We start from the raw sequence: 27,040 nt of genomic DNA, 5'->3' as shown, positions 1-27,040 counted from the left end.
GCAGTTACACACACACACACACACACACACACACACACACACACACACACACATATTACAGGGAGATACCTTCCTCTCCACCTACCCAATACTAGCAAATTCCAGTTACGAAAAAAGTATTTACAAACTATGAGGTCAAGACCACTTGCTGATAATGAAGTATAACTGAATTATAGTTTGGTCAGAGCACAATGCTTTGACAATAGTGTCTTCCTAACAAGCCCACTTCCCTCTGAAGTTATTTTTTCTGAAATGCTTCAGTGGTTTCATGTAGAAGGCAATATACACAATCATTACTTTAAAAAGGAACACAAGGGAACACTGACTCAAGCTGGAGATGTTCAGTCTTATGTCTAGGTATGTTAACTAATTAGATTTCATAAATTCTTACCGTTTCAGGGTCATTTTCAAAGACCTCCCTGGCTTCTTCTTTATTGCACAATTCTTCAATGCATTCTCTTTCAAGATTACCCTTTTTGGTTTCTTCAAACATAGAATTTGCACGGCGTTTCCTAACCAGGACTTGTGAAGCGTGCTGCTTTGACAAAACTGAAGGAAAAAATAAGTTTTTATGAGTAAGCTTTTCATTTCTCCACCTAAAATATGGTATTTTGTTAAACAGTGAGAATTAAAATCTTTGTCTAAAAAAAATAAAATAAAATCATTGTCTAATTGTGAACTGCATAACATTTAAAATCAGTATAGAGAATTGAGAAGAAAAATATGCAGATACATAAGCACTTTGATTAACAACTCAGACAGCAAGTTTGGTGTGCAAGCTACAGCACTTATATAATGATCTACATGAATCATTCAAGTTCATTCATGAGGCCAAACACACCAGACAATATTTAATGTTTACCTTATTATGACTACACTTGGGAAAAGCAGCATGCTGAAATGACTATATCAAAAGTTATAGCCACACATCTTTAAAGCTAGAGTAATAAGCTTTCTCAATTTTAATGGAAAACCACATGACCTCTGTAAAGATAGAGAAATGTGGGAGTACAGTCCAATCATCTATTTAAAAGATACTTGATGAACTAAAACATTTCATTTATTCGTACAAAGGGAAAATAAAAATCTTTGGAAAAAGGAAGACCATGTGCAAAGCACAAAATACAGAAGGCAAAGAGAAAAAATTTGGTAATATCAACTGCATAATGAATTTCAAACAGGTAAACAACAACAACAAAAATAACAAAGTTCAACATCAAATGACAGATTAGAAGAAAATATTTCATAATATAGAATGGAAAAAATTACATCCAGAATGTATAAATGACTTTTGCAAATTAAAACAATAACAACAACAATAATAAGCCAACAGATAACAAGAATGTGTGCAAGATTAAATACAAAACAATATAAAGAAAATAAGAGAAAACACTATAATCAAAGTCATATAAACGTCACTAAAGAAGAAAATAAAAATGACCAAAAATATGTGAAAAGATGTTCACTACAAATTTTTTAACTAGATTTTTGCCCATTAAATTTGCACAAACGTAAAAGACTAACATCAAGTAATGGTGAGGGTAAGAGGAAACAAGTATTCTTGTATATTGGTGGTAGGAATATGTACTAGGTAGCATTATTTTAAGGTAATCTGGTAGTAGCTGAAAATGTAAAGCACACATATTCTTCAATTCAACAATTCTGCTTCTAAGAATGTCCTGCAGATATGTACCTGGGCTGGAAAAGGTGTATATAGAATGTTTGTTGAAAAATCGTAATATCAAAAAAATTAAAAACAATCTAAATAACTCTCAAGAAGGGAATAGAAAAATAAACTATAATACATCTGTACTGTGGATTAATATGCACCTTATCAAAGAGAAGGAAGATATTCCTGTACTGAAGATCTTCAAGATATATTATTAAATTAAAAATGAAAATTGTGGAATGTCATACTATCATGTAACCCTATGTATATCAGCCATACTTGTAGATATGTAAATATCATGTGGACAGATACATAGAAAATAGTTTGGAAAGACACTCAAACTACTGATTGCAATTATGTTGGAAGAAAAGAATGGACAGCATGAAGCTTTGGCTTTATTGTTTTAGTATGTAAACAACACTACTTTTTAATGAAAAATTTTAAAAGAAAAATAAAATCTACAAATAATTTTTAAATCCTGATTTAAACCATAATAGTGCTCTCACTAAGATGAGTAAGTAATATAAAAAGATAAATTTGTTTTTCTCTTTTTTATCTTATTACTTGGTGAAAAGGGCATACACAAAAGATGACAAGAGAAGGAAGAAAAAGAAAAGCAAAAGGACTAATTAATCAAGTCACCATAATTATTAGTTGAATAACTGAACATCTTTCAAGAATGAAGTAAGTAATGTTATTTTATTTCTCCTACTTGCCAAAACAGAAGTTTAAATGTGATGACTAACTAAACAAATAGTGTTTGGGTTATATCTTTAACCCTATGTCTTACCATCTTTATCACTGTTCATTAAGATCAAGATTAAATCAAGGTTGTGTGTGTCTAACAGATGCTATTCTGTGAGCACATTACCTGCCAAGTGTATTACTGACTGATAAATGGTAGCCCTATCCACAATGGAAGAATCTGACATGGCCAATTATCTCATTTATTTGAAGTAGTTTTAAGGATGCTACTTTATAATAAATATGGCAAAAACTGGACCCTTCTGAACCTCAAAGCAAATATGTATCTTTCTGGGGAAAACAATAACATTCTTCTCTGAAAGATAAATACAGTGATGTAATAACAAAAAAATCAATGTCAAATGCACTCAGAAAAATAACCATAAACATCACTCTTTTCCATTTCTTTCTTATGGAATATTAAGTTTTGGAATTTAGATCTTAATATTGACATTTAGGAATATCTCTTCCCCTACAAGTGACCCCACTGCAGGACACAAACCAGGTTTGATAACAAGTACCGTATTCACGTTGTGAAAGGGGACGTTCTCAAATATCCACAGAAAACTAAGGTGGACATTTAAAGGGATGCTCACGTAAGTTTATAGAAGGAAAAGGAAACAAAATAGCCTCCATTATTTCAGAGAAGATAGTACTCACATAAAGAGCATGCAAGATAGTTGTCTTAAGTTATAGTGAATAGCAAAATTAGGACTTAGATCCCAATGTCCAGACCTGTGACTATCCATTACTATCCGCTGCTTCTCAAAAAACAGCCAGAGGTTTCATTTTCTCCGCTGATTAGAGGAATCTTAAAAAAGGAAACTGTTACACCTCTACCCTAAAGGATAATGAAGTTAATAATAAAAACCTAATTTTGTCTAAATTTGAATGCTTATGTTTTATTTCATCTAGGCTCAAGCCAATAATGTTTTAAATTGGCATGGTACTTAATAATTTTCAATGTGTATATTATTTCATTTGATCATCACATAAATAATGCCATAAACCAAAGGAGAGAATTATCATCCCGACTTTCCTTGAGTTACTTGAAGAAAATGAAGCTGAAAGAGGTTACATGATTTGGCCCAAGGTCACAGAGCTAGGATGTACTGCTAATGGGACAAGAATTTAAATATATCCATCTTCCTAATCCAGTGCCCTTTCTTCTCTATATCTGCCACTCAAATGCCAACAACGTACTTGATTTTAAAAAAAGAAATTATGTGGTTGTGGCATGGACAAGTTTGATATCTTAAATAAGACATTTACTGTCCTTGGCGCGCCTGGGTGGCTCAGTCGTTAAGCGTCTGCCTTCCATCAGGTCAGGATCCCAGGGTCCTGGGATGGAGTCCCGAGTCCGGCTCCCTGCTCAGCGGGAAGCCTGCTTCTCCCTCTCCCACTCCCCCTGCTTGTGTTCCCTCTCTCGCTGTGTAGCTCTCTGTCAAATAAATAAATAAAATCTTAAAAAAAAAAGAAAGGAATTTACTGTCCTTTAGAAAATAAACCCATCCATTTAACAAGTGTGCTTTCAAAGGAGTCTACTATTCTTTGTCAAAAAAAATATAAACATGACATCACAGATCCAAATTAAGAACTACAGGACTGTAGGATGAGAAAACTATGTGCGTTAGAAGTGGTTTTTAGGGAAGCCTGGGTGGCTCAGTCGTTCAGCATCTGCCTTCAGCTTAGGTCATGATCCCAGGGTCCTGGGATCGAGCCCACAGCAGGTTCTCTGCTCAGCTGGAAGCCGCTTCTCCCTCTCCCACTCCCCCTGCTTGTGTTCCTGTTCTCATTATCTCTCTCTCTGTCAAATAAATAAATAAAATCTTTAAAAAAAAAAAAAAAAAAGAAGTGCTTTTACCAGCTGCCTCAGTCTATCTACCCAGAAGCATGCACCCTGCCGGACTGCAGGAATGTCTACAAAGTTCCATTATTTATCATAATAGTCATGGCATATAAGCAGGTATATGCCGTTTTTACATTATCTCCTTTAATACTAATCACAACTGTTCTAAGTAGACAGTAATTTTCCCATTTTATGCATGAACAAACTACAACTCAGGGAAGTTGAGTTAACCTTACCAAGCTCACACAGCTGAGAACAGAAGCCTGCCTCCAAAACCTGTTTTCCTTTTGCATTACTACACTGTCTCTAATCACTTGTTTCACTTCTTTGGATTAAGAAGTTTTTCAAGAAAGTCTGTTAAAACCTGAGTATGTTGCTTGAAAAGTGTTACCTTCAGATTCATATTGTTAGGTATAGTGTTTAGTTATGAGTCTTTCAAGTTAGAAGAATGACTGAACTATTTACATTTTTAACTTATCTAAGTCTTCCCTCTTCAAAATAGTGACCATAGCAGTTTGAACAATTATGTCAATAAAATAACCATTGTTCAAACATTAACTGGAATTCCTTTTTGAAACTGTCTTAACAGCTTTCATATGTTCCCTTCGATATTTTCTGTGGGGGCAAATCTCTGTTTTTTGAGCATAAGATTTGATTGTCTTATCCTCAGAAAAGTCACTTATTGTTACTGGTACTTCATAAAAGTACCTGTAATAAAGATAGTGGGGTTAGCACTGCCTCTGGTCAGAGGAGAATTTCCCAGTGTTCAATTCAGTTCCACCTGGTCAAAGGGAGGTCCTTTCCTGAGGCCCCTCTTCTGCCACTGGAGTGTTCAAACTTGCCACCCTCTGTTCAGGGGGCGTGGTTAGGACCACTGATCTGCAGGTTGCCCAGTACTGATCAGTCAGATGAGAGTGATGCTGCAGATGAAGGAGATACAAGCTTTGGGATAACCCATCCTCTGAATCTTTTCATTTTGCTCTCTTGTCCTTTATTGAGATGGTTCTCACATTCCTCCTTCCAAAGCTCATCTCTTTTTTAGTTCTGCTTTTTGTCTCTCCTTTTCCCAGGCCCTACTTGTCTGTCATCCCAAGAATGAAGAACTACCCCTAAAAAACATGTGTCTGAGAGAAAATCTCTGGCTAGAATGCGGGTTGGCAGAGTGTTTGAATCTTTGTTTCTGCTTCAGTGTGGGATGAAGCAGGGGAAAATTGTTTTCAATGTACAAATAGAACAACTAGATAATACTTTGAGATGTAATTGTGCTTCATGTGTGTCAACTGTTGAAATGGCATGTTTTTAGTCAAAGCCTGAAGAAAAACAGAACTGCATGTAATATAGAAACACCGTTAATTAATAATGATGGGAAAACATATGTCCAGATATTACCAACTCTATTTAAAATACTCACATAGTAATCAAACATAAAATCTTTCATTTTTTTCATAAATATTTCTATCACGGAAGATTTCTAATTGAGGAGGGATATTTAAAAAGGTGAAGATTGCAAGGACTATGAAAACCAAAAGATAGATTTTTAATTAGGAATTTGTTGGCCTATATAATTATTACTAATTTTCAGAGAAGCTTGTGTTAGACTTCAGGAAGAAATGCCATGTCTGGATGCATGCTACACTTCAATCTTTTTTAAGTTAAATTTTTAAAGAGAACTATTACACTTGCTTTCCTCTGAAGTTCTTATTTTCGTTTATATTGAGGACTAGGCTGCTGAGCAACTGAGTGTTCTCATATTATTATGTTAAAGGTTAGGAAAGTGTTAGAAAAAGTATTCTCTAAAGGTGAACTATATATGCATCCATTCTTCAAGAGGACTAAGCAATAAATAGGCTGATGAGAAATACTTTAAGAGTCAAAAATCATAAAGACTAGATCTGGATAAGAATTTAAATCTGGGAAAGAAAAAGAGGAAATAATCTATGAGTTATATGTTGTACATATAAAGGTAAGTCCTAAAACATTTGGATTAAAAAAGATGAAGACTGACGTTTATTTATAAGTAGAAGAAGCCATTGGTGCCATTAAAAAAAAAAAAAAAAGTGACTATCAACCCCCATTCTGGCTGAGTAGGGAAACAATGCCTGAACTGTTTAGCCACGACAGGAGTGACATGGACCTCTCCTTACTCTGAGATTTAATTATAACTTTAATTTACAGTGCCTAGTCTAGAAAAAGAAGAATAAATCAAACACTCTGCCATTGTATCCCCAAGGTTAAAACCTTTTGATTGTAGCCATAGACAGAGAAAGTGCTACATATCTGTTATTCCTTCCAAAACAACAAATAGTTCTACCCAAAAGACTGAACAGGCAGCTTAATAATCCCCCCAAAACAAACAAAACTAACAAAAAACCCAAACACAACATTAATCATTTCTTTCATTTGATCTGTCTGCTCTTGATGAGTGATAAATTATAGTACTTCGTTTGAAGGGACTCAGAGTTCAGATTTTGGCAAGGCGGGGAGAGGGATTTGCTAGCCCTCTCTTTCCTTCTCCAGATAACTACGCTGCAAACTGGTTATACTTCCTGAGGCTCCAGCAGGAGGCCTCCTTTATGACGTGCAAAAGATCTTCCACGCAGTCAGCTTTCCTTGTCTTTTTCATCTCCGACACCCTAGGACACCAGAACAGCATCTGCTTTTGACGTCATGTACCAAGAGGTAACAGCGCAGGAAAAGTTGTGTTTTTGTTCTATTTGACCTATTTGTTAGGATAGCATCAATTAATATTATTAGTTCACTGGCCTGTGTCTGTGTTTATGTTTGGAAAAGCAACAGGCAAACTGTTTCTGGACATTTTTAAAGGCAACAGTGAAAGAGTTGGCCTAATTCTGCACTATCCTACTTCCTTCATATCTCCCAGATATGAAGCAAGGCTTAGAAAGACTCTGGATACATCCCTTTTGACTCTTAAGATACATTATTTTTAAGCGCTGATGTGGAAATGAGATTATTTGGAATATTGGTATAGTATTGAGTAGGTGCTTATAATTCAATTTCTAAATTTCTGCCAGACCCTCAGAATTCCTTCTTGACTTTCTAAAAGGCTATAAGACACAGTCTAAATAGCAACGGAATAAAATAATTTATTAAGGAGAGAGGAGAAAATGATTTGGATAAGGATTTGGGGAAGAAGGATAATAAAACAAGTAATAAGGAAAGGTACATTTAACATACAGAAACTCAGGCTCACTTAAAAAATTGGCCACAAAGTAAAATAAACCTACTTCTCCTCTTCCACAGTTACAAAAAACAAAAAACAAAGAAACAAACCAAAAAAACACAACAGAACTTGTGTTCTACTTGACAAGGCATATGGACTGAATCTAAATGTTCGGCATTATGGTCTGAATGTTTGTGTCCACCTCCCTGAATTTATATGTTCTAGTGGAAATCTCCACTGTGGCTGTATTTGGAAAAGGGGCTTCTAAGGAAATAATTAAGGTTAAATGAGGTCATGCAGGTGGGGCCCTAATCCTATAGGATTCGTGTTCTTATAAGAGGAGACATTAGCGAGCTCTCTCCCTGTAAGCATACAGACCCTGAGGAAAGGCCATGTGAGAACATAGTAAGAAATCAAGGTCTACAAGCCAGGAAGGGAGCCCTGACTAGAAATTAAACTGGTCAGCACTTTCATCTTGGGATTTTCCAGCCTCCAGAACTGTGAGAAAATAAATTTCTCTTATTTAAGCCATGTAGTCTATGGTATTTTGTCAGAGCAGTCCAAGCAGACTAATATGTAAGGCAAGGAGGTTAGCGACTATTTCTAGCTGCTCTTTAAAGTTAATGTATGAACTGAAAAGTAGAATGGACTACTTCTCCCTCACCCCAAAAAGGTCACCCCCATTTTTATTCCTATTGCATTGACAAAGATTTAAAACAAAGTTAATGTTCAATGTTGGCAAAGACGAGAGCAAGTAGGCACTCTTAAATACACTTTTAAAAGCAAATTTCCAGGGAGAAATCTAACAATATGTATTCAAAACCTTTAGATATTCAGCTAACCATTCTATTTCTAGGAAATTAATCTGAGGAAATGAACAGGACATATGTAAAGAAATATGCATGAATATGTGCATCACAATTTTATTGATATAAGCAGAACACTGGAAATAATCTAAATTTCCAAACATATGTTTTTGATTAAATATATTATGATGAACATATATGAAGAAAAACTATAAATCTGTTTTAAAGTGTGACAGATTTTATTGACATGAAAACCATCATCATATTTTTAGGTGAAACATCAAGTTAAAAATATTAGAAAAAATAGTATTACAGCACAATTCCATTCTTGTATGTATGTATTTTAATTTCTAAGAATATATGTATATATATGCAGACAAAGTTGCTTAGCAGAATATAGAGCAAAACATTACTTTGGCTAGTGGGACTACAGATGCATTTTTTTTAGTGCATATCTGTATTCCCAAATTAGATTATATTAATCATGGATTACTTGAATGGTTTAAAAATATTAGGGAGTCAGTAGGATATAGTTAGTAATTTAATCTAAGTCTCTGTCTCTCAAAAAAAAAGTTAATAATAATTACCATTATTTAGGATGAGAGCCAAAATGTAGTTGATTTAACAATAGGATCACTGTTAATATTCCCGATCACCAAGACCAGTGGGAGGGTGAGAAGGAAGAGAGGAAATAGAGACTGCTAGAATAAACCACTTCCTCAAGAAGTTCAAATGACAGCAGGAAGAGAATGTGGGGTAACCACTCTCGGTAGAGGGTGAGTAAAGGTAACATTTTCCTAAAGTTGGGAAGGTGCATCACAGAACAGTTGTGAAACTCAATGAGAAAATGCCAAACCTACCATTTTTTTAATTACTTATTTTTATTTATTTGACACAGAGAGAGAGACAGTGAGAGAGAGAGAGAGAGAGCACAAGCAGGGGGAGCAGCAGGCAGAGGGAGAGGGAGACGCAGGCTCTCTGCTGAGCAATGAGCCTGACGCGGAGCTTGATCCCGGGACCCTGGGATCATGACCTGAGCCAAAGTCAGACGCTTAACTGACTGAGCCACCCAGGCGCCCCCAAATCTGCCATTTTGAAAGATGGAAACTATCACACAAAAGCAGGAAGTTATATTTTTACCATTTCTATAAAGATTTAAAAGCCATTGTTTTTGAATGTGTCTTTTTTAAGTCCATTCCAAAAAATGAGCAAGAGGATAAGAAGAATTATACTAATGGCCTAGAACTAGTGAGAGCCAGTTCCTATTACTTTACTCACTGTAGAAACACTCAGAATCTAGATAAATTATCCTTGTTTCACTTCCCCTCAAGCCTGGAGGACTCAATTTCCATATTTAGAACAATGTAATATAAATAAAACTCTTAAATGAAATGGTGTTCTCAAACTGAAGTTAGTAACTCAAGTTATATATTTTTTTAAAGATTCTTATTTATTCATTTGAGGCAGAGATACAGAGAGAGAGAGAAAGAGAGCATGAGCAGGGGAGAGGCAGAGGGAGAGGGAGAAGCAGACTCTCCACTGAACCAGGAGCCGAATGTGGGGCTCGATCCCAGGACCCCGGGATCATGACCTGAGCTGAAGGCAGACGCTTAACCATCTCAGCCACCCAGGCACCCCAAGTTATTATATTTATTAAAAGCAAAAAGGTAAGCAAGGAATAAAAAGCATCATAACTCTACTTTCTAAAGACACTATTAAAATGTTATCCATTTTCTTCCAATTTTTTGTGTACAGTATTTTCTTGTCTAAAATTACTGAATTCTTGCCCATCCCCCAAAATTATTATAATTATTTACTTATATGTATTTCCCAGACATATGTAAAATAAAATAGGAATATTTAGGTAGAAAGGATTTGCATCACCCAATAGAAAAAGAGTCAAGACCTACTATTTGTTTTTGCATCACCAAGGTGAGTTTTTTTCTTCTAGCATTAACAAAACATTACCCTCAATCAAAGCTTTAAATTTAAAGATAATCTGAGTTTTGCTAATGTCACATATCATCTTGTCCTTTTTGATTAACTGACTGGGGTCCTAAAACCCCAATCCCACACCTGATAAAAATTCCAATGTCTCTCAAGACTTCTTCATCCTAGGGCGCCTGGGTGGCTCAGTCGTTAAGTGTCTGGGCTCCCTGCTCAGCGGGAAGTCTGCTTCTCCCTCTCCTACTCCCCTGCTTCTCCCTCTCCCACTCCCCCAGCTTCTCCCTCTCCCACTCCCCTTGCTTGTGTTCCCTCTCTCGCTGTGTCTCTCTCGGTCAAATAAATAAATAAAATCTTTTAAAAAAAGAAAAAAGATTTCTTCCTCCTTTTGGAGCTGAGGTTCTTAAGGTCACTATTGGCTTTGAGTGTTAGCTTTCACTAAACTCCTCACCTCAGTTGTATCTTATGGAACTATTCTCTTCTCTTCATTCTTAATCCAGTTAGATATGGAAATCAACCTCTTCTGAAGAAACCCTGAAGGTAGGTGGCAGGGGGGAAGTACAAAGGGCTATAGTTTACATTAAAACAACTTTTGCAATTTAAAGTCAAGTCTTAAGCCAGTTCCTAAAGGTCCTCTGTCCACCTCACATATAATAATTTCTTAATGGATGGGGCGCCTGGGTGACTCAGTCAGTTAAGTGTCCAGCTCTTCATTTCAGCTCAGGTCATGATCTCAAGGTTGGGAGACTGAGCCCCACGTTGGGCTCCATGCTCTGTGTAGAGCCTGCTTAAGATTCTCTCTCCTTCTCCTTCTGCCCCTTTCCCTCTGTCCTCCCCCGAGGGTGCTCTCTCTTAAAAAAAAAAAAAAAAAAAAGAAAAGAAAAGAAAGAAAGAAATCTTACTGAAGACATTCCTAAAAGCTGCATTGTCTTGCCATATGGCTCAGCTTCTTTTCTCCCTTCTCTGACATCTTCTCCCCTTCCCTCTCCCTGGTTGCCTCCTACTTCCACCCCTGCAACTTCTATTTACTTCTCATGCAGAACCATATACCAACCTTTTCTCCTATCTCCTTAGACACCAGCATGATTCAAATTTTAAGTGTGCATAGGAATTACCCGGGGTCTTCTTAAAATGAATATTCTAAATCAGTAGGTCTGGCATGGGGCCAGAGATGCTTCATTTCTATAATAAGCTCCCAGGTAATGCTGCTGTTACTGGTTCATGAAGTACTCTTGAGTAGCAAAGTTATAGACCATGTTTTCAGGACTTCACTTTCTAAACGTAAAGCCACTTTTCAAGGTAAAATAATAAGAATTCTCACAAAAGGAATAATTTCAGTATTAACTGTTATATTTTTTTCACCCTGCTACATTAACAGCCAGTTCAATGTCATTATACTATGTCCCCAGCTTAGGTCCGTTGGGCATAGTTAATTATGCCCTCTCTATTTAACAAACAGATAGTTAATACAAGCTCACATTTTGTAATCTATATTACCAAAGGTTAAATGAGCAATATGTGTTTGTCCTTCTCTTAGAGGAAGAAACAGTAATCTTAACCCTAGGGGAAGAATATTTATAACAGAGACAATGCTGACCAAATATTCCATGGGCTTTCTTAGGTTGGGGCTATTAGAATTATAAATGGAATGGAGTTTTGTCACTTTCATGCACAAGCAAATGTCCTCCCTTAATCTCTCTCCTTCCTCTCATTGGAGAGATCAATACACTTGGAAGAGAACACCGCAGATGAGACCTCAGCTCTGGTGAACCCCTTGATCTTAGCTTTGTGAGACCCTGAGCAGGTCCCTGGACTTGTACCTGGACTAATGAGTTAATAAAATGGGGGCGCCTGGGTGGCTCAGTCGTTAAGTGTCTGCCTTCAGCTCAGGTCATGATCCCAGGGTACTGGGATCGAGCCCCGCATCAGGCTCCCTGCTCGGCGGGAAGCCTGCTTCTCCTTCTCCCACTCCCCCTGCTTGTGTTGCCTCTCCCGCTCTCTGTCAAATAAATAAATAAAAATCTTTAAAAAAAATAAAATAAAATAAAACTCAAGTAAAAATTATTTAAAAAAATAAATTATATTGTTTTAAGATGCTAAGTTTGTGACAATTGGTTACACAATAGAAAACTAATACAAAAAGGCATATGTAATTTTGAATTAGGCTAAATGTATTAATATTGCTGATTTCATTCCATGTGCTAGCTAGGGTCACCAGTTCCAGTTCAAACAGTTCGCTTCGTTGGCTAATGGCATCCTAGACAAAACTCTGGCACACACTAAATAACTCTGAAAGCCAGACATTCCTTGGCATAATATTAAAGAAAGAATTCACAAGGACTAGGAGATAGATTCTGGCTTAGATCTTTCACGTGGTTCCTACCTATTCACTTTCTCACTTATCCATCCCACTCCCCATTATGAAATAAAAGAATGTATGTTCATGATTATCATAGATATCAATTAGTAAGGAAATCACTGGGCTTGCTAAAAAGCATTTTACTGGATGTTCTCCCTAGATTGGAAATGCTAATGGCAGGGGCTGCAATGAAACAGGGCTCCCAGATCTCAGGGGGAATGGGAGGAACCCAGGGTGGCTGAGTTAGGTGGCAGCTCATATTCACGTGAATCAAAGTCAGGGTGAGTGTAGTGATCAAATCTTGGAGAAAGAATTAACAGGTGAAGATTTCCCTAGAATGAGATGGGAAAGACAACCCATAAAATTCCTCATTAACTTTTGTATTCAAAACTCCCTGGGTTAGTAAAATAGAGGTTGTACAATACAAAGAAATCACCACCTCTCCTTAATTACCACTCTTGAATCAGTTGATGGATCCAGAACTTCTAGAATGAAGGAGAGGAGAGATGCCCTTGAAGAAGTATTCTGTATACAGTGAACTTTTTTTCTTGTTTTCTCCCACGCAGATTAACTGCACTGGGTAACTGCACTAAGGGAAGAGATTCCAAAAACTTCTAGTGATTATTAGATATTGGCCTTTAGAGAAGAAAAAAAAAACATCTAAAATCTAAGGTTTGCTGCTTAGAACTGAGGCCCATGGGGGTCAGTTGATTAAGGGCATTGTGTCCTACAAGTACCTAACTATAGGTCCAATAAAACTCAAACTCCAAACTGTGCTTCCTTCCCCAGGCATGAACTATTTTCAGCAACAATTTGGTCATGCTGGAATACTCCTGCCCAAGTGAAAGACAAGTTTTTATATACCTGGGCATTCAACACTGAGATGGAAGCATACATATCAGCGGACCCCTTATTGTTGAGGCATATTCCATTTTTAGGTACTCTACTCTGCTCTATTTATCATATGAGTCCAAAAGCTGCCAGATGTAGATGGAAACCAGAATAAGAAAATGCTCTCTAGCTAGTTCAAAGTTCTAATCAAGCAGTCTGTCAGTCAGACTAGCCAGTGACCCATCAGATCCAATTATGTCAAATTGTCCCTAGGACGGCAGGGTCCTCTGGTACTATCCAAGGTACCATAGCAAGTCCCCAAAGAAGAATTTCAGAAGAGGTCCTTATGATTGGAGAGCAAGTCACATTTCCTTCTGCCAGTAATTAGTCTGCCCTTGAGAAACTGTTCTTGGCATCCTTTTGGACTTTAGTGAAGTCTGCAAATACAACCACAGGACACCTGGTGACCAGGTGATTTAAACAGCTCATTGTGAACTGGATGCTACCTTTTCGATCTAGCCAGGAACTTAGTTGTGACAGAAGTTCAGCTGTGACATGTTCCAGTGGTGTGAATAGAATGGGACTATAGGCACAACTAAGCGGTCTATGAAGGCTGCTCACTCTCCTGACGTGAAGAAGTCTTACCTCAACTTCCCTTTAAAGTCTCACGAGGAAAAGCCTATGACCAACCGAGTGAGGATGAAAATCAACCTACTGAAGACAAAAACTCTAACTGACAGATACTTCTTTATGACAGACCAACACGAGCCAGAGGGAGACCTGCTATGAAGCCACAGCCTGCAATGAACAAACGACAGCCTCTCTCAAGGGTGATCCTGAGGAGAAACAGAATGCTTGGAGAAATGAACACCTCACAACGGGCAGACATATAAGCAGTATTTCTCACTGTCCACTTTGCTTAGAATGAGATCTGGATCTATTCTGCTTCCTGAATGGTTGTAAATGGTCTGTCTATATGTTTAGAGACCCATAAAAAGCTAGATATCAGGTTGAGAGACAAGGTTGTTTGGCAAGAATTGCCCAGAGCTGAGACTGTTTGTGTTCCAGGGGAATACTCACAAGATAGCCCCACACCAGAGAAGTTCTTAATAATAAGAGGGGACAGAATGGTCCACTTAAGGATTGTCCATCGTGTTTCTTCTCAAGGCAATCTAGTGCAAGGGTCCCAAACTCCGAAATCTACAAGTGTCAGATAGGTTCCATAAACAAGGGAAGAGAATGTCATGAAAGATGACAGGGGATGCTCGAAATTGTGGCAAACTAGAGAGAGTATATCCTATCTTAAGAAGGCAGCTTTGAATCTTACCATGTTAGAAGGTGCATGCAGTGTTGCCAGATCTTCCTTCATTTGTTTTTCAAGAGAGGTCATAAAACAAACTATTTAGATGAAGTTTCCTGATTTTTAAAATGCCATGTGGGCTAAACACACAAGTCTGTGGGCACATTTGGTGCTAAGGCTGTCGCTTGCTGTGTCACTTGGTCCACTGTTGCTAGATACTCATAAAAAAACCCAGCCTGAGTGGCAAGCATGGAGACGACATATTGACTCAGCTATACAGACTTTCCTCACTAAGATACACTAGGCTCTCACTACTAAAAAATACAACATTTGCCAGCAGAACCGCCATTCCTTCTGCTGTTAGACATTGGGCATATTGCAAAATCCATCAGATCCTGGTGGATGGTTGATTAGTTAGGGCTCTTTTATCATGCAGGAGCAGCACACTGTACTCAAAGATAGAGATAGTCATTCTGGATTTGGATTTAATTTTTCTACTGGTACCACTATTGGTAGACTTATTTAATGCCTTATGCTAAGCCACACAGCTTTATCTCCAACAAAGGAATTAATTCCACAGTTAAGGAAATAAGTCAATGGGATGATTATTATCATTTTCATGGGTCTTACTGTGCACGCTAATACCTAAAAGGAGCTAGCTGTATAGGACGATAGACTGACCAATTATTGAAGGCTCTGTTACTGCCTTTTCAGACCCAACACTATCTTCCAAAATGTGATTTAAAAATTGTGGTATGTTTTGGAGGCCCCTCACTGGTTCAGTCAGTAAAGCAGGCAACTCTCGATCTCAGGGTCCTGAGTTCAAGGCCTATGTTGGGCATAGAGCTTACTTTTTTTAAAAAAAGGGGTACTTTTTTTGTACCAGACATCATTAATACATAGTGCTTTTATTTCCCTAAAGCTAAAATACACAGATTAGAAATAAAGGTAGAAAGGGAAGAAGAACTTGTCATGATATGATGCTTAGTGACTGTTATGGATTGAATGGTGTCCCCTATGAAGATGGTAACATCCTTAATCCCCCATTACTTGCAAATATGATCTTATTTGGAAAAAGGAGTTTCGCAGATGATCAAGTTAAGACAAGGTTATAAGGGTGAGCTCTAACCCAGTATGACTGATGTCTTTATAAAAAGGGGAAATTTGGAAGAGAGACACTCATGTACAGAGGGAAGATGATGTGAAGACATAGGGAAAATGCCATCTACAAGCCAAGAAATGTCTGAGGCTACCAGAAGCTGAGGAGAGAGGCCTGAAACAGATTCTCCTTCACAGCTCCCAGAAGGAATCAATCCTGCTGACACCTTAATCTCAGACTTCTAGTTTCCAGAACTGTGAGACAATAAATTCTGTTGTTTAAACTACCCAGTTTGTGGTACTTTGTTATAGCAGCATAAGAAACTAATTCAATGACCTATTCTCATATTTTTTGCTTTTTTTCTTCCCTTGCATCTGTCTTTTGCTCATCTAGAAATTGGTAAACCAAGAAGAAATGCATTCACTATGGGACCTAATAGATTTTCCACTGAATTAGAAGCTGAGACTGCTATGTAGCCATTTCAAGTTCTTTATTCCTGTTGAAAAAAAAATTAAAAAGAAGATTATACTGGTATGACAATAATCAAGGCAAAATGATGTTTTTGCCATGTCTAAATCAAGTCTAGAAGGAGTGCTACTCCTTCAAGATGACTATTATACACAATAGAAATTGTAAAAGAAGAGATGGACACAATCATCCATAGGTAGGAACAACGAGGCTCAGGCTCTTCCTGAATAAGGGTGTGGTTCATCTCAGAGAGAAGACAAAAAAAATCCAACATCAGCGAACTGTGTGAAAGCTAGAGAGAAGTGAATTGGGGAGTGAAGGAGGGGGTCATAAATACCAGCTCCCGCTCAAAAGGAAGAGAGGCCACCCCAACGTACTTGTATTCTTTTGCTTGTCTTTTTAGTATGATTATCTTTTGGTATACGAGATGGATTATAACAATGTATTGTTTCATCCATAAAACACAGAACAGTGACATGGGACTGTGACAGAACAAGATGAGGCACGGACATCACTTGATGACACTAAACTAAGAAATGGTAGCCATGAGCCTTCCTCTTTGGGTGTGGTGACTGGAATCTATTAAGGAGAAGGTCCTTTCTGCTATTCTCAGTTATTTGCATTATATTAAAATATGTGCATTATACTTGAAATACTTCCAAATGGTGTATATGGAAAGAAGGGTGTGTGTGTATGTTGTACAGCCAATAATTAGCATGTGTAGACTTCTTTGTTTCTGCTTCCTTTGCAGCTTCCATTCCTTTGTGGGAGTTGGGTAGACACTTCTCCTGATTCGAGGGAGCTGTCAGTCACAGGACTCCAGAGACATGTTAAGCCAAAATGATCAAGTTCTCTCTTCTGGGAATTTCAGTCACGGGCAGGGACACCCAGAACTAGAAGACAGTTAGAACCCAGTCATCTGATAGCAGCTCCTAACACAGAGAGCACGTGACTTCCCGTCATATAGATCACTGAAACGCCTAAGTCCCTGGCTTCTGTTGGCCTAGTTATTCAGCATGCCATTCAGTAGTCTTCCAATAAACCCACTCGGCTTCCTTCCTTCCTTCCTTCCTCCCATCCTTCCTTCCTTCCTTCCTTCCTTCATTAGCAAGAGTTCATTATTGTTGCTTGTAGCTAAAGACTACTGGTATATGTACTATCAGGCTTCTCATTTTTTCTCATAACATCTTGAAAGTTTAAATATAGATCATTTAGCCATAAAGAGTATATTGAACTTGGTGGACAGAAAAGGTTTATTATGAAGCATTACTATGTATCCTGATGTAGAATGGATGGTAAGAGAATATGGCACAGGGTATCGTTGCTATACCAGAAATTGTCTCTAACTCTTCCTAACCCTAATAAAATCTCTCCAACAGTGCAACATTTTGAACTCTGAAATAAAGGGATTTAAAAAAAAAAAAAGACAGATAAACAATGAATAGTTAGAGAAGGAAAGAAGACAGTAAAATAGGGAAAGCAGATATGAGTCAGTAATGTCAAGGGTAGACTGCATCCACCTAGCAGTGGAAGTCTGGATAGGACCAAACTAGCACAACCGGAGAACATCTCTTTTCTCCTATTTCTCCTCATCACAGCCCTTAGTGGCAAATGATGGAATATGTAGACAGTATATATTTTAAATGTATCTCTCTGCCCCTTTCTGTCTGGCTCTCTCTTATATTTACTAAAAATTTAAGAGATAGTAAAAATATCTTTCATATACATAAATGTCTGCAAAGTCAGTTAACATCTCTGACCAATTCTTTATTATTAAAATGAAGAAGTTGAACTGTGATAGTTTCTAACAACTCTCAAAACTAAAACCTTTTTCAGGCACCTGGGTGGCTCAGTTGGTTAAGCGACTGCCTTCGGCTCAGGTCATGATCCTGGAGTCCCGGGATCGAGTCCCACATCGGGCTCCCTGCTCAGCGGGGAGTCTGCTTCTCCCTCTGATCCTCCCCCCTCTCATGCTCTCTCTCTCTTTCATTCTCTCTCTCAAATAAATAAATAAATAAAATCTTTAAAAAAAACACTAAAACCTTTTTCTTTAACTAACAACTATATTTCCATGGACTAAATAAAATATTTAGAGTTCTAATTCTATCTCAAATTTAAAATCTTAGGGAGTAAAAACATTCCATCTGTACCTCGGTTTCCCCATCAGTTAACCAGAGATTATTTTTAATCCAATTAAACTACTCATACTTTTTAAAATAAAGTCAGTATAGGGCCAACTATTCTTTATGTCATATATTTGTACTATTAATTTCTCCACTCTATCACAACAAGTATATTTCATCATCTATATGGTTTGATTACTTGTGTGTAACAAGCACAGACATATACATCATTTTTAACTGTGTCTAGATTCAGTGAAAATGTAACAATCTCTACAAAGGGTTTAGCACATTCCTGTGATGACAAGCAGTGAGTGCGGGAAGAAACTTTTGCCTCTTTGGTTACCAAGCAAATATTTGATTGTTGTAATGAACTATATAAATAATGAATTTATATGCATATGGCCCACATACAGGCTTAGTGATAGTGGTTTGAATAGCAATGCTGCTATTGCAGCTCTTTAATAGAAGATCAACAAATCATGTTTAACCTTTAAATTAGAATTTTAAAATACCTCAATCATCCTAATCAGTTAACTAATACAAACTAGTGGAATGTTAGTAAATTCCTGCTCAAGTCTCCTAAAATTACCATCTTTGAAAAGTTTCCACAGGAGTTTTTAAGCAGCCTAAAAGTTTTTGCAATTCAGAGTTTATCTCTCCCATGCCATTTCCTGAGAATAAAAAACGTAGCACAAGTAAGCATTTTTAATCAATGACCATGCTTAAACTTTGAAAACGAACAAATTAACTGGCAATCAAAATGTACTAAATGCCAAGGGGCGCCTGGGTGGCTCAGTTGGTTAAGTGTCTGTCTTTGGCTCAGGTCACGAAACTGGAGTCCTGGGATTGAGCCCCTTATCAGTCTCCTTGCTCAGCAGGGAGTCTCCTTCTCCCTCTCCCTCTGCCCCTCCCCCCAACTGTGCGCTCTCTCTTACTCTCTCTCTAATAAATAAATAAAATCTTTTAAAAATGTACTAAATGCTTTGATATTCCTTATATACTTTTCAGAGAAAACTCAACATCCTGCCTTGAATCCACCCATGGGAACATAAAGAACTGGAAATACAAAGATAAAGTACAGAGAATTCATGCCATGACCTCAGATCGGTGACAGTGTCAAAAATACTTTGTACAAAATGATCTGAGAAGCACAACATTTAGCAGTCCTTTTGATTTCAAGGTTAGAAAATGACATCTACCTCCTGCTATGCAAACCAGCAGTGATCCTAAAACAATTGGTTTGTCAATGTTGAGATAAGCAAACCAAGCTCAAAGTCCAGAAATTGCAAAAGGGAGGTAAAATTTCAGCAAGGGGTGTTGGCTGGGGACAGCCGCTTGTACCAAGAGAAAACATAGTAGGCTGCCTTTTTCTCCCTATTGTTATACTGGAAAGTGCTCATCCTTGTCCTCTGGGAACTTCAGCTGTTGAGGGCAAATGGGTAGGTGTTGTAATTCCTTCATTGTTATTTAGTGTCCCCCAGGTTTTTGAATCTGTCCAGTAGCCAACAGTTGACTCCTAGAGCAGGGCAAAAATTGCCCCTGCCCCACCGTTACAGTGCCCGCTAGATCCACTGGCTGCTTCCGTCAGCCCGGAGATTGTCGGGACTTACTGGAAACTTTCTAGCTGGCTTGCAGCCGGAGCAAAGAAAATCCTACCAAGAGGGCTCCGGGTTCAGTTGCGCTGCTGCGGAAAGAAGACAGCACTCTATTGATTACTCACAGTTTGCCTCGGAGACCGGGAGCATTAGGATGAGGCACGCCAGTAGCGCCCCGCAGCGCCCACTCAGGACCCTCATTGCGAAGCGGGGGGAGGCGCGGGCGGGGACCAGGACCGTGGCGCGTCGCGGCGGGGACCTGCGAGCCCAGGCGCCGCTCACTGAGGACTGCGGCGCGGCGGCGCCTGCGAGCGAGCGCTCCGGCAGAACAGAGGGAGCCGGGGGCGGGGGGACCGCCCGCTCCCAGCCCCCAGCCCGAGAGGGGAAGTGATAACGAGGACATTTCCAGGAAGCTTTTCAAAGCTGGGGGCAGGGCTCAGGGAGAGTGGTGGAGGCCTAGTAAACACTGTCGAGACATCCTTCCTCGTCCCGTGTTTCGTTCCCTGTCTCCGCACGGTGAACTTTCCCAAGGAGAAGGGGAAGGAAACGTAGTAGAAACCGCCAGCGAGCTAGGGTGAGAGGCTGAGTGGCCCCGGGGAACTTTGAGGACTCCGACGACGGGGTGTCCAGGTTTAGGAGGAAAAATCCTGCAGACACAGACTGGCGTTGGGATGAAGACGTTAATCAAACCTAGAAGCGAGTAACTTCATGAAGGCGCCTGAGGACAGAGATAATGGAAGCAAATGGGATAGTTTTGATCATCCAGTTTGCTTTTGTTCTTGCATTTATGGTGTTAAAAAAAATGTTTTGAGAAAAAAATGAGAATGTGTCAAATTCCATCACCTTCAAACAGCTCATTTTAATTTTTGCAATATAACCTCTACATTTTGTGCTTAGACATACACATCTGAAATGTTATGTGATGTTTAAGGCTGCATCTGGAGCTAAAACGCCTGAGTCAAATCTCAATACTTTAATCACTTACTAGTTCTGTAACTTTAAGCAAATTGCTTAACCTCTCTAAGCCTCAGTTTTATCTTCTGTAAAATGGGGATAATAGTGGGTTTTCATAATGTTAATATAAGGATTTAAGAGATAACACATGTAAAGCAATTACTGTGCATTAAATAGTATTACTGAAGGCATATTTACTGTTATCACTTCTGGAATTTCTGCCCAGATGAGCCTGTCAACTGATTTCCTATGTGTGTGTGTGAAATTCCATAGGCTGATCATCTTTCAAGGGGCTCTTCTCGTTCTAGCTTTCTGTGGTTCTGTGACCCAACTGGATGGAAGTTGATATTAGAGTCACTTTTTCTGATAAGATCAATTGTGAAGGGATTACTGAATATATCTATTACGCTTCCCTCTTTGAAATTCTTTTCCTTCTTGCTGTGTCTAACTCTGCCATATTAATCTATTCACCAGTTTATTCCTAGCCCCAAGTGATTTAATTTTTAATATAATTCTAATCTCTGTAGAATTGTTTGGTGTGCTGACAATCATAGCATCAAGCAAAATGACCTTTAAGTAATATATTTAACTATTAAATTTAAACGCATTTAAGCTAGGAGTCTTTCAAGTAAAGGTTTGATTTGGGAATCTCCTCATCTTGTGAGGAGGAATTAAGAGCTGAATATCAATTTTGAAATCTCAAAATTTCACAAGGAGAGAAAACTTCCAAAATCATGAATCAACAACATTCATAGCCATCTCTAATATCCTCAATATAAAAAAGAATATAAAATGTTTGAAGAAGGAAATGTTAGAGAAGCATAAGTTGCCCAAAAGAAATCTTGCTCTCCTGAAAAGTTCAAGAGATTAAAGTGATTATCTTTTTAATACCATAAAGGTGCAACACAGTGTCAGCAATGTGTCGGTGATGAAAAATTATGTATCTTACCTCTACTGTAATGTCAAACTTTGAAAAATCATATACTGAGATGTTTAATAATAAAATTTAATGATGCATCTTTGGATAAAATTTTCAGGTTTTTAACTTATCTTAGAAGTTTACTTTGTGAAGATGACATCTGGCTTCAGCTCAATAAATTAATACTTAGTCAATTTCACTTGCCCCAAATTTATTTTTAGTACATTTCTAAATATGTTTGTAAGTTTGTTTTAAAAGGAGTAATTTCCATTGTTTTACTTTGAGAATGTTACCTTGTTAAATGTTTGCAAAATGGATTAGAGCAAGGAAAGTTTAGAAACCAAGTAACATGTATACAAGAGACAAGTGTTGATGAAGATGTGGAGAATGGTAGGAATGTATATTTATGGAAAATACTATGGAAGTTCCTCAAGAAACGAAAAATGGAGCTACCATATGATCCAAGAATCCCACTTCTGGGTTTATATACAAAGGAATCATTACCGGGAAGCCATTTCTGTACTCCCATGTTCATTAGAGCATTATTCACAATAGCCCACATAAGGAAACCACAACCTAAGTCTGATCAATGGATGAATGGGTAAAGAAAATGTGATATAGAGATAGAGATAGATACGGATATCTCACATTTAGGTATGACATTTGGGCACTATGCTAAGTGAAATAAGCCAGGCAGAGAAAGATAAATGCTGCATGGGATCACTTATATGTAGAATCTTAAAAAAAAGGGGGGGGGGGCGATTGGGTGTCTCAGTCAGTTAAGCGTCTGCCTTTGGTTCAGGTCATAATCTCAGGGTCCTAGGATTGAGCCCCACGTCGGGCTCTCTGCTCAATGGGGAACTTGCTTCTCCCTCTGCCCCTTCCCCCAGCTCATGCTTGCACTCTCTCTCTCAAATAAAAAAAAAAAAAATCTTAAAAAGAAAAAAAAAAGCAAATTCATGGAAACAAAGAATAGGTTGCCAGGAGCTGGGGAGTAAGGAAATGGGAAGAAGTTGATAGGGTATAAACTGAAAGTTTATATACCCTTTCACAGCATGGTGACTCTAGTTAATTATACTATATCATATACTGAAATTTGCTAAGAGAGTAGATCTTAAGTGTGTTCTCAAAAGAAAAAGAAAGAAAGATAACAATGTGAGGTGATGGATGTGTTAATTAACTTGATTGTGGGAATCATTTTTACCATGTATGCATATATTAAGTCATCATATTGTACTTTTAAAATACAATTTTGTCAATTATCCCTCAATAAAGCTGGAAAAAGAAATCAAGTAACATTTAAGATGCTAAATAATCCCTGGGGGATTAAATAAGAGTCTTAGCTAGAATGACAGCAAGGTTGTTTTCATCATTCAGAATAAACTAGATTACACTATGGTGAAATAGTCATGGAATTACAATGGTTTAAGGTAAGTGTTTATTGCCTACTCGTGGGAAGTTCACTGCAGGACTTTCTGGGCAGACATCTTCATTGTGTTGGCTCAGCATTCCACACTGTTTTGATGTTACAGTATTTCAAAGTTAATATAGTCTTCCACAATTTCCATTTCACTCACATTTCACTGGACAAAGCAAGTCCCATGACTTCTAGAGGGTGGGAATAACTATCTCATATGTTTGGAAAAGGAAAACTGAAAATAGTGTACAGTGCTTATTTCTACCAAACCACTTAATGTATTGAAAAACCAATAGTCAACTTAGTTTACTAACTGACCGACTGTGTTTCGGCACCAGAAATGTTTGGTAATGTATCATTCTCAGGGAAGACATGAAGTAGAGGTGGGGTTAAATATATTTTGGGGGGACAAGAGGGGTGTTGAGTATAGTTCCAGAAATGCTGAAGGAACATCTGCATAGTAAGTCTCTTCAGGCATAGGAGTAGTAATTGGACTTCAAGAGAACACGTTTTTAAAAAGGAATACAGAGGGATAAGGTCAGATCTTGGAGAGTACATATGGGAAGCCGAAGGAGGAATAACTAGTGAGATCCAGAATAGTACATAATTGTGAAAAGCCAAGGGAGGAAAGAGTTTTAGAAGAGTTAACACTATTAAATGTATTAAGTGATGAAAAAGAAAATGACAACTGATTTAGTAATTAGGAAGATATAAGTTACATTAAAAAATGTGTTTTGAGTAGTTCAATGGGGCAGAACCTCAGTCACAGTAAATTGATAAAAAGAATGAACAGAAAAAAAAATAGTGCTTTGGGGTTTTAGTGGTAAGCCACCAGTTTAAAAAGTTGGGTTATGAAAGTAAAGAGTCAGCAGAACAGTGCTAATCTGGCTCATAGCTAAGGAGGAATTGTGGATCTTTCCTGCCTTACCTTCTTACCCCCTCTCTACCCTGGAAATTGCAGGCAAAGATCTAGGGAAAAAATGGGGAGCAATATGTTTCAGATGTTGGATGAAAAAGAAATAATCAGAGAAGTTGAAACATGATGTTTGTCATCGTCGCAGGAAAGTGGTCACAACCTTGGAAAAGATGAGGTAGATGTTTTCAGATATTAGAAAATGAGAAGAAACAGATAACAGTGAGAAAAGAAAATTTATGAAGGTATAATCTAACTTTCTTCATTAGCACTGTAGAATAGAAATATTATTGTGTCTGGACAGGACAGTCTGGACGGAGAAAGCATCCAGCACTGATGAAGGGATGATTCAGTTAGGAAAAACAGTACAGATCATGCAGCCTTGAGACTGGAAAGAAATTTGAACTTATCAAGTCAGGACAATGAAAATAGTGAACAAGATCCTTAGCAATTAGGAGAAAGAGGTAGGAGGAAACGTGCCATAAATGTTTTTTAGGCAGGTGACAGCAACTTCAAAATCTACTATTATGTGTTAGAAACTGCCCTTAGGCTTTATTTCTTTCATTTTATCATCTTAGTGACCCTGCAAAGTAAGTATTTTCATTCCCATTTTGCAGATGGGATAATTGGGTTCAGAGATGGTGAGCTGTAAGAGATGTATATGAATTGAATCAGGGTCACATGAATGAGTAAAGAACAGAGAAAAATTTTAAAACTAAATCTGTTGTGCGGCGGTGGGTGACTCAGTTGGTTAAGAGTCTAACTCTTGATTTCAGCTCAGGTCATGATCTCAGGGTCCTGGGACGAACCCTGCATAGGGCTCCATGCTCAGCTCGGAGTCGGCTTGATATTCTCTCTCCCTCTGCTCTGCCTTCCGCTCATGTGCATGCGTGCTCTCTAAATAAATAAATAAATAAAATACTAAAAACAAAAACAAAAACAACAACAAAAACCTAAATCTGTTGTAGCAAACCATTATTTTCCCCTGGACACACTGGGCATCCCAGGGCCCTCTCTCCTTTTACCAAGATTTGAAAAAATATATTTAAGTAGAAATGGAATGGACACACAGGTCCCTACATATCATGCGGGCATTTTTCCCCCTACAGGAATGTACTTGCCATTTCTTTCCTATATATATATATATATATATATATATATATATATATATATATATATAAAGAAATGCAGATATTACATATCCTTGTAGATAAACTAAAACATATTTAAAAAAAAAACAGCCAGCAGATCACCATCTCCATCTTGCAGAAACCAAATAGCTAACGATCTAATATTATCTAAAAATCTTAGAACATATATCAAAATGTTAATACTTGTTATTTTGCGGTGGTGAATATGAGATTTTATTTTGTTAATCTTATTCCTTTTTCAGTGTTTTTCACATTTTGTACAATGAATATATTATTTCTTTTAGCTCCTGCTAAAAGATACTCATTTATTTTGCATTCATAACCCCCCCACAATAAATATACAATTCCATTTTACATTTTATGTAACAAACAGCAATAAACATCCAGATTAAAACGTCTGTCATCTGAATTATTAGATAGTTAGCAAATGAGTTTCCCCCTCGTCCTTAATTTATAATAACTGCCCCAGGGTATTGTTTCTGTAGTTGTGCAGCCAGAGTCTGCCGGAGTCCCAGAGGATCCCCAACCCTGCTTCACAAAACAAAACAAAACAAAACACGCACAAGACCTGAGATCTCTGGATCTCAGCTGGGGTTAGGGACAGACGAGGAACACCACCCTCGACTGGCAACACATTTTGTATGGGTATTCAGAGAGGCCTTGCCCAAGATCTGTCAGGGATTTTTCAACGCCTCTCTGGACGCTCCGGTTGCCTAGTTACGAGAACCCCATCCCCGCCCCCGCCTCCACCCGGAAAGGGGAGCCCTGCCCCTTCAGCCACTCAGAGGCCCCCACCAGGGGCGGTCGCACGATGATTGGAGTAGTACATGGGCGGTGCTTGGGGCGGGCCTTCAGCGCCTGCGAGGAACGTCAGCACGTCGACGCGGGGCTTTTCTGTGGCCCGGCTCCGCTAACCCTGCTCGGCTCTGTGTATCAGCTCCTTTGGCCCTGCTGTGCCTGGGCGAGGAGGCCGTTATTGGCACGCGGGCCCCCGGCGCGGTTATCAGGGCCGGGTGCTGGGACTGACCGCCTTGACCTCCCTCCCGACTTCTCCGCCTCAGAGGTGCCTGGGAGCGGCTGCGGCCCTCCGGGGATTCGGCGGTGGCAACCAGGGGCCCATCCCCGCTCGGGGCTCGGATGGGAGGCGGCGGGAGGTGCGGCCTGGCATGTTCAGTCTGATGGCCAATTGCTGCAGCTGGTTCAAGCGGTGGCGGGAGCCCATCAGGTAAGCTGGAGCCGGCTGGCCCGATGCGGTCGTGGAGGGTAGGGACAGCTGCGCCCCGAGGGGCCGGTTGGGGGGGGGGCACACCTCTCCTCTGGGAAGAGTCTCAGGCCTCGGGGGTTGCTTTTGCTCCCAATTTGACTTGTCCCCAGAGGAAGAGGTAGGAGGATGTAGCCTTTTTGTCTAGTTGCATTTAAGTTCTCTTCAGTGATGCTTACTGTTATCATTGAAATGGGTTCGAATTTCTTAAAAAGTTGTGGATTTTGTGTATGGAATTGGAAACTATCCGTTGTCTATATTTCCTGTGACGTTTTTGTAATGGGAGTTTTTTTTTTTTTTTTAATAGAGAAACATGGGATATAGTTTTCATAACATCCACACATTCCTTTCCAACACTCATTCACTCACTGTTTTGAGGACTTGGGTTTGAAATCTGGCTCCACTGCTTAATAAATTATATGACTTAACCACTTTTGGCCCCACCTTTGTCATATAT

General features: G+C 38.6%; 2 protein-coding genes across 5 annotated transcripts in view; one reads left to right on the top strand and one right to left on the bottom strand.

The window, feature by feature from the left end:
- PROS1 (protein S) overlaps window positions 1-20,295 on the bottom strand; it is a 70,945-nt gene extending 50,650 nt beyond the window's left edge. Inside the window, exons 1-2 of the mRNA XM_027584286.2 lie at window positions 20,094-20,295; window positions 392-549 (exon numbers count right to left, since the gene is read on the bottom strand). Coding sequence (XP_027440087.1) covers window positions 392-549; window positions 20,094-20,169 — 234 coding nt within the window. The 5' untranslated portion in view covers window positions 20,170-20,295. The remainder of the gene's footprint in view (window positions 1-391; window positions 550-20,093) is intronic.
- Window positions 20,296-26,203: 5,908 nt separating this feature from the next.
- The window catches only part of ARL13B (ADP ribosylation factor like GTPase 13B), a 67,119-nt gene continuing 66,282 nt past the window's right edge, over window positions 26,204-27,040 (top strand). For all 4 annotated transcript variants that reach the window (XM_027582658.2, XM_027582657.2, XM_027582655.2 and 1 more), the window contains exon 1: window positions 26,204-26,547. In XM_027582658.2, the coding sequence (XP_027438459.1) occupies window positions 26,489-26,547 (59 nt within the window). In that variant the 5' untranslated portion in view covers window positions 26,204-26,488. The remainder of the gene's footprint in view (window positions 26,548-27,040) is intronic.

This window comes from Zalophus californianus, chromosome 1 (assembly GCF_009762305.2).
Source record: "Zalophus californianus isolate mZalCal1 chromosome 1, mZalCal1.pri.v2, whole genome shotgun sequence".
Classification (NCBI taxonomy): Eukaryota; Metazoa; Chordata; class Mammalia; order Carnivora; family Otariidae; genus Zalophus; species Zalophus californianus.
Note: the sequence above shows the minus strand (reverse complement) of the source record. Positions and strands in the feature narration are given on the sequence as shown.